The sequence below is a fragment of the Hylaeus volcanicus genome, chromosome 4, assembly GCF_026283585.1.
Source record: "Hylaeus volcanicus isolate JK05 chromosome 4, UHH_iyHylVolc1.0_haploid, whole genome shotgun sequence".
In the NCBI taxonomy this organism is placed as follows: Eukaryota; Metazoa; Arthropoda; class Insecta; order Hymenoptera; family Colletidae; genus Hylaeus; species Hylaeus volcanicus.
In genome coordinates, this window is record NC_071979.1 from 7,577,888 (window position 1) to 7,591,679 (window position 13,792).

Genomic DNA, 13,792 nt, shown 5'->3' on the forward strand with positions numbered 1-13,792 from the left:
CCACCTCTTCACATGTCATGTTCTCCTGATACCAGGAGTAGAATTCTGACCAAAATTCAACACGTACCTGGTATTCCTGGTGCCACCTCTTTGCTCATCATGTGCTCCTGATACCAAAATGTAAAATTTCCTCAGAATTCCGATACGTACCAAAGATTCCTCGTGCAACCTCTTCGAATATCATGTTCTCCTGATACCAGGCGTCAAATTCTGACCAAAAGTCGATACGTACCATGCCACATTCCTCGTGCCACCTCTTCGTGTTCAATAAAATTGCATCTCAGAAGTTAAGCGAAATGTGAAAAATCGGTAAAATCACTTTGAGATTTTTGGAGATGTTCGCAGGAGTTAGGAAGTGTTAGGAAGTATTATGAAATGTTTGGTAGTATTAGGAGATGTTAACAGGTGTTAGGAAATGTTAGCGGTTGGTTAGTGTTAGGGATTGTCAGGTGTGCTGTCATATTTTGTCAGAGGTAGTAGTCAGAGACTGTCGAGGACTGTCAGGTGTTGGCAGGGGCTATCAGGGGCCATCAGGAGCTGGCTGGAGCTGTAGGGGTTTGTCAGAGGCTATCATGTGGTGTTAGGAAATGTCAGGAGTGGATCTGTGATCATGATCAGTCCACTGGATGCATGCAATTATAAGCATGGGAATGTAAGAATTTAAGAATTGATGTAGAACAATGTAACTGCGTTACGAACAAAAAATACATACGTACAAGACTCGTGAATTGTAACAAGCAAGCTTGGACCAATAGGTACAATAATCAATGTAAGATGATAACGTATGCGTATAAAATAAAGAAACAAACATGCGAGAAACTACTGTGGAATGTCCTGAATACGACGCAGATTTTAGCTGTAGGATACATTCAAAATGCTGAAGCGTCCTCGTTACTACGTTGGAGATGCCCTGTTCGAACCCTCGTAGAATCGGTGCACCGACGGTACGCGTGACCAACATACGACACGGTACACGGCGCGTAAAAGGTACACAGCCCTCCGAGAAATTGGACATCGACGCGGCAGCGTAATAGGCCAGGGGCTCGCTGCACGGAAAGTTCAAGTTACCGTCGCGCTAACGATCCCGAATGATAGCGCTGCGCCTCCGCTTATTACGCCGTTACGTATTTTTACACGCGAAAGGGAAATTACACGGTGTCGAGCCGCGATCGGGACCGAACTCGGCGGTCGTCGGACATCCGTTCGGTTGACGCTGGAAACAGGGTCATTTCACGACCGCGACAAATCGATCACATTTCGCGGTGCATTTCAGTTTAAGTCATCGATTTACTATTTTCAATTTTTCTTTAGGATATACTCGATATTGAACTCCTCTGTCATTTTTAATCATTTAGATGAAAACAAGCTACGTGTAAATTAATTGTTATCTCCGAAACTATCAATTGTAGATAAGTTAGGTGCTCACCTGGCTCGAACTGTTCCAAGAAACGACGAGGATAACTTCGTAGCAAACCCGAGGGACGAAATTTGAAACAATCCGAAGGACATCGCTGCATTTGTAATGAGATAAAAGGCAGCCGGCCGTACGTCCGACCAACCTGGTCAATTAAGTCGTTGCTGCGCGTTCACCGATCGAATGGACAGACCTCGGCTCGTTAATCCTCTTACCACGGAACAAACTCTACCCGTGTAAACGATTAAAGCGATGACGCAAAGAACCGGCCAACCGGCAACGGCGATCAACACGCGGGAGCTAGCCGTAGGGTACATTTTGCACCGTTGGCGTTGTTACGTGCTGTCGCTGAACGTTCTTGAAACCTTCGAAAAGGACTAAGAGACTTTAAGAGCGTGGTTTCCATGTACAATGATCACCGACGTCCATTTGTGACGACGATATTGATAGCTTGTTATGAGAATCACAAGAACTATGATGATGAAGACCTGTGTGTGTGATGTGGACCCTTTATGCAAAACAAAATCTTTGTAAACGTACTTACACAGATAAACCTAAATATTAGGTTGTCCGAAAAGTTTCTTTCGCTTTATCAATAAGTAATACATGCACAATAGTTTGTGTTTTATGTTACGTTACTGAATTGTGCACGATTCATTTTGCTCCGTTACTGTTACAACATAAATATATATGAAATTAGATGGTCTATTTATATAAACACGACCACATCAAATAATTGTGTGCAACTCGCGAAAGAAACTTTCGGGACAACCTAATAGATACAAACAGAAACTTTTATTCTTATTTATCACCTTTGATATCCTATACGAGGCCTCCATCCGAATAAGAATTGTACATCGCTCCCTGTAGCTCGAACCCAAGGACCTGCTTCGTTATAAACGCGCCCCAAAACAGGAACGGACGAAAACGAGGGATAAATAAAGCTGCGACCGGCTGTTCGCCTCTCGGTCGACTGAATTAACCGTAATAACAGATGCATTTAGCCGCGACATTCAAAACTTGCGTACGAAATACCATCGGTGTTCCGCTACTCCCACCCTCCCCGTCGTTTCATCCTACCCTGTCGGCCAATTTCCTCACCCCTTTTACCGCCGTCCCGTTCCATCGGTTCTGCCGCGTTGCATATCATTACCATGCAAATACGCCTGGCGTGCGGCAAAGCCCGTGTAAAATCGTCCCTTCCCTCTTCGCTTCGCGCCCCAGCGACGTTCACTCCCCCCTCTCTAACCCCCAACTCCCACGCGGCGGTCCACAAGTCCCCCCTCCACGCCGCGACGGCTACCCAGTCACATATGCAAAACGTGCCACTATTATAATAACATTACGCCGATGAACCTTCCATTGAATATGCGCTCCGCGAGCGTGGATTGCATCGCTAATTACGTACCGGGTGGCGCGATTCGCACGAGACCCTCCCCCTCTCTCCGTGCGATTTTAACCCCTTCGGGCACGACGCGACTTTCAATCTCAAGTGGCGCGATACGTGGCATGATGTTCAAATTTGAAACTGTTTTCTCATGATAAAAACGAGATTTATACGGGAGAAGGTACTGCGTGTGTTTTTACGTGTTACGTGTTGCAAATATAAATACATATAGAATAGTAATAATGATACAGTACATGTTAGATTGGTTGGAAGATAAAACATAGGAAGATAAACATCATTTAAGTCTGATTTCTTTACCCGAATCTGGAAAAGTATCGAATTTGCATAAACATTCGCAAGTTAATTATGTGACAGCAAGATAAGGTTTGTAAGAGGCTTGTTTCACAAGAATTAATTCTCCACCGCAACAATTCTTAACAGAAGTGTTCCTGAAAGCCTCGATTAATAACCAACTAACTTCAAGAACAAGAATTACCAATCAAGAGTTACTCGAACACTCCTACACCTCCCTCTCGTAGTGTCACAGTTCCTCCCCAAAGCAGTGACACTTTCCAGTCTTTCCAGTCCATTTCTGGTTCTCTATTTTTATTCGTTGCATTTTGGTAACCGACGTTTGCCCTACACGGGTGTCGCGTTGCCGCAATTTGTTTCCAAGCGATGATCGCGGAAAATGCGCGCGACAACCGACACGTAGCGGTATTTTTCTTTTTTTTTTTTATCGGCGAGGCGGTGTCGTGATTTTCGCGACACGATCCCTCCGGCGTTACGACTAAATATTGTTGATGTCGCGTCTTTTTCCCTCTGACAGGGAACTCTGTTGCTGGACCGTTGACACGTTTATGGGAAACCAGCAACCCCGCGGACGGGGGTGACGCCCTTGTTTTATAGTTTCGGTGACGGGCGCGGCGCGATCGCGATCCACGCTGCGGCGTTGATTGTCCAGCGTCAAAGGTGGCTGTTATTCGGATAAATTCTAGTTGAAATCATCATCCCATTACAGATTTATTCGAGTGAAATTTTATTAAAATAAACTTGGCGGATTAAAAAAATTAAATTAATGTATGGAACGAAGTTGGGATTTTTCGAAAAGTATTTGCTATAATGTGTAAATTTAAAGATATTTTTCATGCATTTTGTTATAAATTTCAAGTTATGATATTAAACATGAGATCGTTACATTATTGTATGACCTACTAAAATTCTTATCATTATACTATATTCATTATGAAAATCTAAAAAGAATGTACACGTCATGCTACATTGATTCCAAAGGCTGCTTTTAATCATAAAGTTAATAGAAATGACACAGTTGATAATTAAACAATCCAAAAAGTGAAATGTATCTTTAAAAATAATTTTATCGCAAAAGATGACATCAAGCACATAATTGACCTAATTTCGAAAAGCAGGTCTCCTTGTTATCAAAATTGTATATGCTTGTTATAAAAGTATTATAATTAATTACTTGTTCGGTTTGGTATTAATTCCTCTTACCTTTGAGAACAGCGGCTCTGCTGAAAGATAAGATTTCTACCGAAACGATTTATTAGTTAAATCGTCTCTTCTTAACCGGTTTGATTTAGGCTACGAAATGAGTCAACCGATTTAGTCTCGAGTATCACTTTTTATTTAATCGTCTCTCGTCTCGATTCAGTTATATTCTCTAAGCCTGACAATATTTACACGATTCAATTGTTTCCTTTACTTAAACTTCGCTTTCCGTCTCACTTTTAGGGGACGTAGAAAAATATGACGGTATACTTAAAGACTGATATATAATATATAATATGTATACGTATATACAAAATGTACAAGGGGGAACGCGATACGAATACCGACGTTTATTCTAATTAATGCGCGGTCTTCGTCGTCAAACACGATTGCACGCAGAACGAGCTGGACGAACTCGATTCAAGACTCCCTTTGATAAAAATGATTGCTCGGAACATCGTTCGTCGATTTCGATAACACGCTGATCGGACAGAAACGAAGCATACGCAATTTCCATCGTCGTCGATACTAGAAATTTCATTATCACTTGCTCCGTTTCGTCCAATACGGATTCGACGATTCTCCGCGCTTGGTTCGTTTCGCTCGTGTAACAACAACAACAATAACAAGAACAACGGCAACAAAACGTCTCTCACAATGTCGCGCAAGAACTATGTACACCCACGTTGAGAAGAGTTCACTTTCGAGAATGATTTCGGTGTTCCGTTGCGGTCTCGTTCAGTACATGACCTCGTAGACGGTCGCCTTCTTGTCACCAGACCCGGTGACAATGTACCTGTCGTCCGCAGATATATCGCAGCTCAGCACCGACGACGATTCCTTCGACTGGAAACAGCACAAGACACGTTCTACGTCAAGACGCGGTCGCGAGGATTTGCAATGGAATGCGACGCTCTCGTTTCCGTCGCGTATTTTTGCGACTCTACGCGACTCGAACTTTTGCATTCGACATTTTCCGATTTACATATTCGATAGCTTTAGAAAATATAAACGAGTTTCGAATTTAGGGATTCGTAAGTCATTGAATTACGCAGTGAATGGACGTTCGGAGGAAACATCCCAGAAAGTGCTGATGTTTGTGAATTTTTTCCGGATGTACTAAATGTCTAATGTAAAAATTATAAAGATGTACTAAAGATATATATTTTGAACAATATTTCTGCCAATTTTCATTGAAATAGGTTGATTTATATAGAATATATGAAGGTGTTCACCTAACGTGACACTGAAATTTTCGAACCACATGATGATAATACACTGTTATCATCAATGTATAATAAATTAATCATTATACACGACATTGTTTTCATTTTGTATATACCTGGAAACAATTTCACTTAAATAAAAAAAAAAAAAAAAATAAAAAAAAAGAAAGAAGGAAAGAAAGAAAGAAATAATGTTCTCGAGAAGAACGAATTTGCCAATTTTCCATACGATGCAAATAGCTTAATACAATGACAAACGTTACTCAAATATTTCCGATTACTTAGTATTCTCAAGAAACCTGTTTTCCCTGGACACCTCCAATAGTCTACCCACTGAACAAGCCCTTTACGATGCTTGCAAACGCTCACCTGGAATATCGAGGCTCCGTAAGGCGTGCGCCACGCGTTCAGCAGATTGTCCTTGCCGGTGGAGACGAACCACTTGCCGCAGGAGGCGAATCTCAGAGACAGGACGCAGGACTCGTGCAAGTGGAGTTGATACTTGTCGGGCTTGGTGGCGTGCAGCACCTCGACGTTCGAGTTCTCCATGCCCACGGCCAACCACTCTCCCGTAGGACAATAGCCCAGGGAGAATATCTGCGAGGTGAAGTCGTGTTGTTGGAGCTGCCTGCCCTCGCGGAGATCCCACGAGCGCACCGTGTTGTCCAGACCACCTGTCCACAGCTTCGAGCCGTCCGCGGAGATGTCGATGCACGACGCGCCGTCCGTGTGACCTTGGAACTGTCTGACCAGCGTCTGATTCTGGAGATCCCAGACGGCGATGTTACCGTCGCTGCAGCAGCTGAAGCAGACCTTCGAGTCGGGCGAGATGGCCAGAGCGTAACAGGCGGGGGCGGAAGAGATTAATTCGGCCTTGATCCTCGGCGTCGGGCTCGCCAGATCCCAGATACTCAGCCGACTGGCCTCACCCCCGACTATCAGGGTCCTACCGTCCGGTAGCAGTTTCACCGACCTGGACATATCGCGTTAAACTCCATTGTAGGAATGTTTTTTTCTTTTGACGGGAAAGGTAAGATGATACAGGAGCGAATCCGTGATTATTATTCATATTACTATTGTTGTTGTTGTTGCTGTTGTTGTTGTTGTTAAGGTTCCCTTGGTGATGGTGTATTATTGGTAATACGTATGAACAGACTGCGGACGTTTGTGCAGATTCATATAAAGAATTGTGATTTAAATGAAGATACGTTTTAATTTCTAAACAGTGTAACCTGATGTTATTAAAGGACAGAGGAAAATTAAAAAATGAAAATTTTTATCGCATGAAAATGATACTATTAACGCTTATATTATCGCGGGAAATTCGACCAAGAGCTTGGTTTCGCCAAAATCGAAAGGTGGTAATCATTTTTGCGCGTCGAAATCAGCCGCTGAAGTGCGCCGACGTGATTAGCAACTGCGACCGATGGATCGTAAAGTACCTTTTAATGCGAGGGACGCGCGTGCATTACCGGCGAAACGTATTAAATTTGCCCGGCTGACGTCGGGCATTCGCGTAGCGAAAAAAATAAAAAGATATAAAAAAAAAATATAAAAAATGTCGCGGCATGGGTTCAATTACCGCGGGTATCGGACCAGACATTAACAGTCATACCCGACGCGAATATTATTCCACCCTTCGACGTCGAAAACGTGAGCCGCGCGCAAATGCATGGTAAAAATGCCGAACGTCGCGTTTATTCTATCAGCGGGCGGTCCGATGTGATTTTTCAGCGTTTCGCCCACGGAATACAAAATTTCCAATGTTTCGCGTACACACGCGCGCGCGCGCGCGCGAAAGCTTTCCCGTTTTAACCCTTTCGCTTTGAAACGAGGGGGATTGCCGTCAGGAATGCTCGTGAATATTGTAGAATGAATACGTGACACGATTGTTGTTGTTGCGTGTGACAGGCTGTAACCTATATAAAGAACCGTAACGTGGATATCAATTGGTAACTTGTTATACCGAGTCTCTTGCGATCTGCATTCCGCTGACTGTTTATTTGGATCGTTCGTTTGGCATTTAAAATGGTATTTCTGGGGGTACAAGAACAACATTCATGAATTCATTAATTGCCACACGATCTGTGATAAAGATGGGGAAGGATTAAATTATTCATAAACTTGAGGATCGAAGCAAAAATTGAAATTTCGATATAGTTTGCGACGGGAACAATAGAAATTGGAATATTCGCACAGATTACGATCTAAGCAGTAAAGATTGCATCTTTTACATAGGTTGTGATCCATCGTTAAAAAAAAGTCACTAAACATGGATTAAAGAAACTGCCTTTTCGACAACTGCCTTTTAAAGAAAATATTAAAAAATCCAAACAACCCCAAAGGTGCTGTTTAACGATAACCTAAAAATCGTTTCGTTCATAGAACTCCTTCTTAAAAAATAAAAATGCATCCATATGTGATATTTACGAAGTTAACCAAGAGAACCACTGACCTGATGTAGTTATCAGGTTGCAGACAGTCGAGCTGCGATACCGATTTCGTACTTCCTGTACCGCCCTGTCCAATGTCCCAGACCTTGACGCATCCCTTGCCGCCGGTGTATACATACTTGGTCGGATTCGAGATCGTGACGGCGCACACGACCTCCCCGTGACTGAGGGTATTAATTTGCCTCGCATGACGCGGTATCCCTTGTCCGATCAGCGCATCCGGTGGGAAGGGCACCGGCTGCATCTGGCCCTCGCTCGACACGTGGAAGCTGTACGCACTGGAACATCGTGAAAAAAATGCGACTCGTGCGGTGAAACAGGTGTGTTTACCAACGATAGCTGCGCGTTGTTCCGGACACAGCCGATTACCGATCTAGACGTCTCGTCTACGTTTAACGAAACTAGATAAGTTAATGGCGAGAACGATGTACTGGCGGGTCTTTCCCTGCATTTATTCGCAACCATCCATTTTCATGAATTGGATGTTCTTTTTTTAACGGGGTAAAACGTAAGATTCTGGGTAAGATTAGGGTAAGACTGGGTAAGATTCAACGTTGTATAGGTGAAGAGTGTTCCAGAAAGGACTTTAGAATTTTCGTTTTTAATAAAATAAGAATGGTATGGATGCATTCAAAAATTCTAAATTCCTTTTGAGAAACCCTCCATTTGCAAGGATAATTAAAAGTATTTTCGTTAATTATTTTTAGGTATGTTATATCGACAGATATGTGTTAGTACAAGGCTTAATTTTGTTCATCTTGCATGTACACCTTTATAAAATACTGTAATAAATGAGATAAATAAATATATTGACATATCGAACATATCGAAGTCACGCGAGACACGACCAGTATCGTTCAATGATTTCGTTAATGAATTTTTTGTAGAATGCAACAGTGCTAAATATTCCGGGGTATATTTTCAAACTATCAAAAAATGTAACGACAGTATTCACAGATACTAAAAGCGATTCAAACCAAACATGTCGAGTTTCGAGATTCTCTATTTTTATCTTTTACGCCTGCCTCCTTATTGAAAGAAACACATATTTGCATAAATAATAACGACGCGATGTATTCTAAGCACTGATTTAAATATCACGTCACATCCGTGAACGTTCGACTATCTATATTTCTCGCAATCGCGCGCTATCGTGTACATTAGCGGATACGAGAAAAAAAAGCTTTCACTTCCACTATGTGCAATGTTGCCTATCAGTTTTTATCTTCAACATTAATCTCGCCGCGCAGACATTTGTCCTAAAGCAAATATATCGATAGCGCGTCGTATTTCAACCGTTTCCAACTGCAATAAACAACGGGATCGCTGAATTTTCATAGCAAACAAAATCGCTGATAACGTGCCCCGCCTCCAGAGCAAACGAACGTCAAACGGCGTTCAACAAAAACCGCATTGTACCTTGCATCGACGTCCGATCTTTCGCTAGAGATGCAACAGAGTACGCGTTCAATGGCATTCGTCGCTGTAACGTATCGCGAATGCACCTTTCCAGGCGTGAAAACCGAAATCTTCGACAAACAAACGCGTTCCTTATCGCGACGACTCGAAACCGCCGACTGGAAACTTCCACGTTGCGCGCAGAATTTCGGAGAGATTTGTTGAACAAATTCTTTATTCCTCCGTGGCCCGTAAACTTGTTAAATATTAACTTTCGATATCCCTCGTTAAATATTAAACGTCGCGCAATCGAATTATCTTATCTTGAGACACCGTCGGTACCAAGACGTTTTTCATCCGCGCGAGAGCAAACAGCTGTGTCGTTACTCAGTCTTCGTTACGATTTAGATTTGTTTGAAGAACTGGCATCGAGGGCCTCGGGAACGCGCGTCACTCGTCTAACCTCTACGAGACGTCGATATCGAGTGACAAGGTAAATCTTGATAATTTCGAACGAGCCACGATTTCGTTGAGAGTGATCTGGGTTTGAACTTGACGATTTGGAGTTAGAGAAAGAATGCGTGGGGTAGAGGTGTGGTAAATAAAGGGAGAAGGGTGATAACGGTGGGCGTTTGCATTTAGAAACGATGCCCCAGGAAAGATTTATGTATAGTTTGTCAAATTGTTACAGAGACTGAGGAGATTTCTCTATTTTAAGAAAACAACGTTAGTGTTAGATAACGTTAGTTTTAGTGTGCCTCTAATATTTCAAACTTGGTAGCAGTACATACTGAATAGTTAATTCAAGTGTGGAGCCATATCATTAATTTGTACACCTAATAATTTTCGATTTGTTGGATATTTATATTCAAATAAATATATAGGCAACAGAGTAATGTTCCCACTGCGTATTTATTATGGATAAAAACAAAACAAGGTAAACATAAGGTTAAGTATGTACAACGATGTGAGGTTGCTAGTAACACGGTCAGCTAGGCAACCTCTCGGTTTGCAAGCGCGGATAGAACTGCCTGTCGCACAAAATTCGAAGCTATTCCTCGGGTCGTCTTCGATACCCAGGTAGTCGACAGCGTCGACGAGTGTCCTGATTGTGCGAACACGGTTTATGACGCTAAGCCTAAATTGCCGTGTTAGGCTCACGTACCGAGTGCGTACAGTATTCAGGGGAAGCAAAAATATCTAGCAACCCCAATAAAGCCCGAGTTTGGCGACGAACTCGGTGTCGCATCTGGCTGTGGGGTTTTTCCTACAGTATTCAAAATACTAGTTGATTTTAGCTAAAATCCAACGCGATTATTTTATCTACTTAAAATTTGATGTCGAATAAATTTGATCGTCTATTATTTCAGAACTAAGGAAGTTGGTATTCTAACGTTACAAAATGATAGACATTTTTACTTAAACTAGTGTTCAAATCATTGAATGTGAAGGTACAATAATCCTAATCCTAATCATTAAATTCGCCCTTTAATAACCACTGATCCTAACAAACTGAAAATGTGTAAATATAAAACTAATTAACATTCCTTACTATTTACACTGAATACTCTCAACGGAAGATATAGAATGAACTGCTCCAGCTAAAGAATGTTTCCATCTAAAAAAGAAAAATCTCATCCCGAAATGGGTTAAGCATTCGAGAGCTACAAAGATTCCAGAACTAATTAGTCTTTGACGCTTAGACCATGGGCCACCTTAACCGTTAGTCACTGTCAGCTAATTTCCAAGAATGCCAAGACTATCCTCGAAAGGGCGAAATTAACAGTCGTTCCTCTGCTAAAGCTACACCGTTCGACTAGTCACTCCCATGAAACCACAGGTTCTGCCAATCACCCTGCCAGTCATCTGTCTGCTCTTTGTAGAAATAACAGATCCGTCGGAACTTGTCTTAATGTCAGGAATAATTTCACGCGTCACTGACAGAACGCCAACTTTCGTATGGGCAATATTGAAACACTCGAACTTTCATCGAGAACTCAGTCAATCATTCAACAGCACATGCTCGTTTCTACAGGGTGGCTCAAGCAACTTGCACACCTTCGTTAAAGTTTCCTCTTGATTGTGAGCTCCTATTTTTTGTATACAAAAGTTACGAGGAGACACGTTCTGTAACCCATACAGTCAGTCTCATAAATATTCATATCCTTTATTAAAGAAGTTTGTCTAAATTAAATAATAGGTTCGATGTTTCCAAATCAATGTTTCATTACAACATATGTACACGGGTAAACTTTACATTTGTACAGACAACATGAAGACTTTATTTGGAAACATCAAACCTATTATTTAATTTAGATAAATTCCTTCAATAAGCACAGATGGTACAAATACTTACGGGCCCGACTGTATATTCCTTTTACAAATGGAGTTTTAGTAATTTTAACTATAGAATTTAATATTTACGTATCATTTATTTTCGTGTTTTATATGAAAATTTACGAATTCTATTCAGAGTTATTTTCATTCATTCCTAGTCCTCAAAATCGTTGACGTTCCTTAGCGAGAAGCTCTGTCAGCCAGTGTATGGGGTGACGTGGCGTCAGTGATGGGCAAAACCCTAGAACATTTTCCAAAGAAGGAAAAGAGACCAACATATCGGCAAGCTTCAGATTTATTCGAAGTCTAGGGTTTTGCCCATCACTGCGTGGCGTTCAGCTTGTTAAAAAATGTAGTCGGATCAATTGGTCCAAGAAGAGTGGAATAGTACTCACGGTTTGCCTCCAGGTACAGCGACCGATCCCATGGGAGTCCTCATGGCCACGTGGGGGTCGTACAGTTGCTGAAGCGAAGGTGGAGCTCTAGGCGCCACGTAGCCGTTATAACCCATCATGTCGACGTGTGGATGTTGACCAGCTGGTCCCAGATGGTGGGACGGTGGCCCAGGGGGATAGTGAGGCGGATAGGCGCTGGGTACACCAGGAGGCGGCGGTCCTTGATGGAGCTTCGCCGATCCCGAAGGCTTCAGACCGGATCCACCCAGCGCGGAGCCCGAGGTTGGCGTCAGAGGCTTCGAGATCGGTGTCGTTGGCTTCTCCCGTTCCTCCATCTTCTTCGCTGATGGTGTGCTGGCGTTGCTGCTGGTCCCACTCCTCGGCGAGTGCGGAGGAACGTCTTTCTTCGTCTGCACGCCTGCACCCATCGCTGGCACCACTTTGTCCAAGCCGTTTTCTCGAGGCGATGACGTGCCGTTCACCACTGGGCTGGTAGGTCCCTCGCTGGCGTCGTCCACGACTAGATCCTGGTCACTCTTCTCGCCGTCGCTCTGCAACGTCAACATTTCAAATTGGTTAGTTTACTCGTTCGATGGAATGCCGGTTTTAATCCAAATCCGGGGATTTTAGGTAATCTCATTAGATAGCAGAAGAGATGATTGATTTCGATTAATGGAAGCTTGATGGGATACACGAGTAAAGGTAGGAAGATTTTCCGGTACAAGTCAATCTTGGATCGAGTTTCGACTATTTGAACTGTAGTCACCTGCATATCTGGTAATAGTGAACTTAACGTAGGACTTGACGTAGGAAAATTAACGGAATTGTAAAAAGAAAAAAGAAAATGTAGTATGTTGGATTGGCTATAGTTTGGAACAACTAATTTTACGATGTCTCATTATTGTCTTCCAGCAGCGCTGATCCTCCGTAGGAGGCCCAAATGAATAAGTACGGTCAGTTGATTCGTTTATACCCCCCGAGGAGGGCTACTATATAGCCTAAACGTAGTTAATAAATAGTCCCCTGAAACGAATGCTCCATTATACCGATAAAACTCATACCTCCGCCTTAACTGAAGATCGTTAACAAACTTGTTAAAATTTTGAGAAACAGTTACGTAACAAAACGCGTCTGCAATCGTTCACGAAGGATTAGGTATATTACAGGAATTTTTAATTTTTGAATTCGCGTTAAATCTGACATCGTTTAGCGAAGAGTCAACGGAATGAAGGATTTACTATCTGAGAAACATGTTTGAAGAAAACACTATCCAGAGTTTGCATATCTAAGTTACATATTGATAATGCTAATCAGCGTTATCTTATTTAACAGGCACGAACACTGTTACAACGATAGCGTTATCGCCCTTCGGGCGTAATTACTGCATAAATCGGAGATAGATAGAATATTCATCTAAATAAAACAATTCGATTAACGCATAAAAGAACTTTTGATCCGTTATTACTCCGATAAAAATTACGACCAGAGTTACATAAACACGGTAAGTTTCGTATTGCACGATTAGCAAGTCATATATCTTGTGATCAGCCTTTCTGAAGTTGATATTCATTGATTTTTAATAAAAAAAAAAACACCTCATACACGACTGTGAAACTTTTGCCTGTATTATATGTATATTGCTGCTTTCATTATAAAGAAATTGTAATTGG

The 13,792-nt window shown here is 42.2% G+C and overlaps 1 protein-coding gene across 1 annotated transcript in view; it reads right to left on the reverse strand.

Moving 5' to 3' along the window:
• Nucleotides 1-3,256: 3,256 nt before the first annotated feature.
• LOC128876032 (protein groucho-like) overlaps nucleotides 3,257-13,792 on the reverse strand; it is a 74,060-nt gene continuing 63,524 nt past the window's right edge. The window contains exons 9-12 of the mRNA XM_054122130.1: nucleotides 12,123-12,673; nucleotides 7,995-8,270; nucleotides 5,909-6,512; nucleotides 3,257-5,159 (exon numbers count right to left, since the gene is read on the reverse strand). Of these exons, the coding sequence (XP_053978105.1) occupies nucleotides 5,052-5,159; nucleotides 5,909-6,512; nucleotides 7,995-8,270; nucleotides 12,123-12,673 (1,539 nt within the window). The 3' untranslated portion in view covers nucleotides 3,257-5,051. The remainder of the gene's footprint in view (nucleotides 5,160-5,908; nucleotides 6,513-7,994; nucleotides 8,271-12,122; nucleotides 12,674-13,792) is intronic.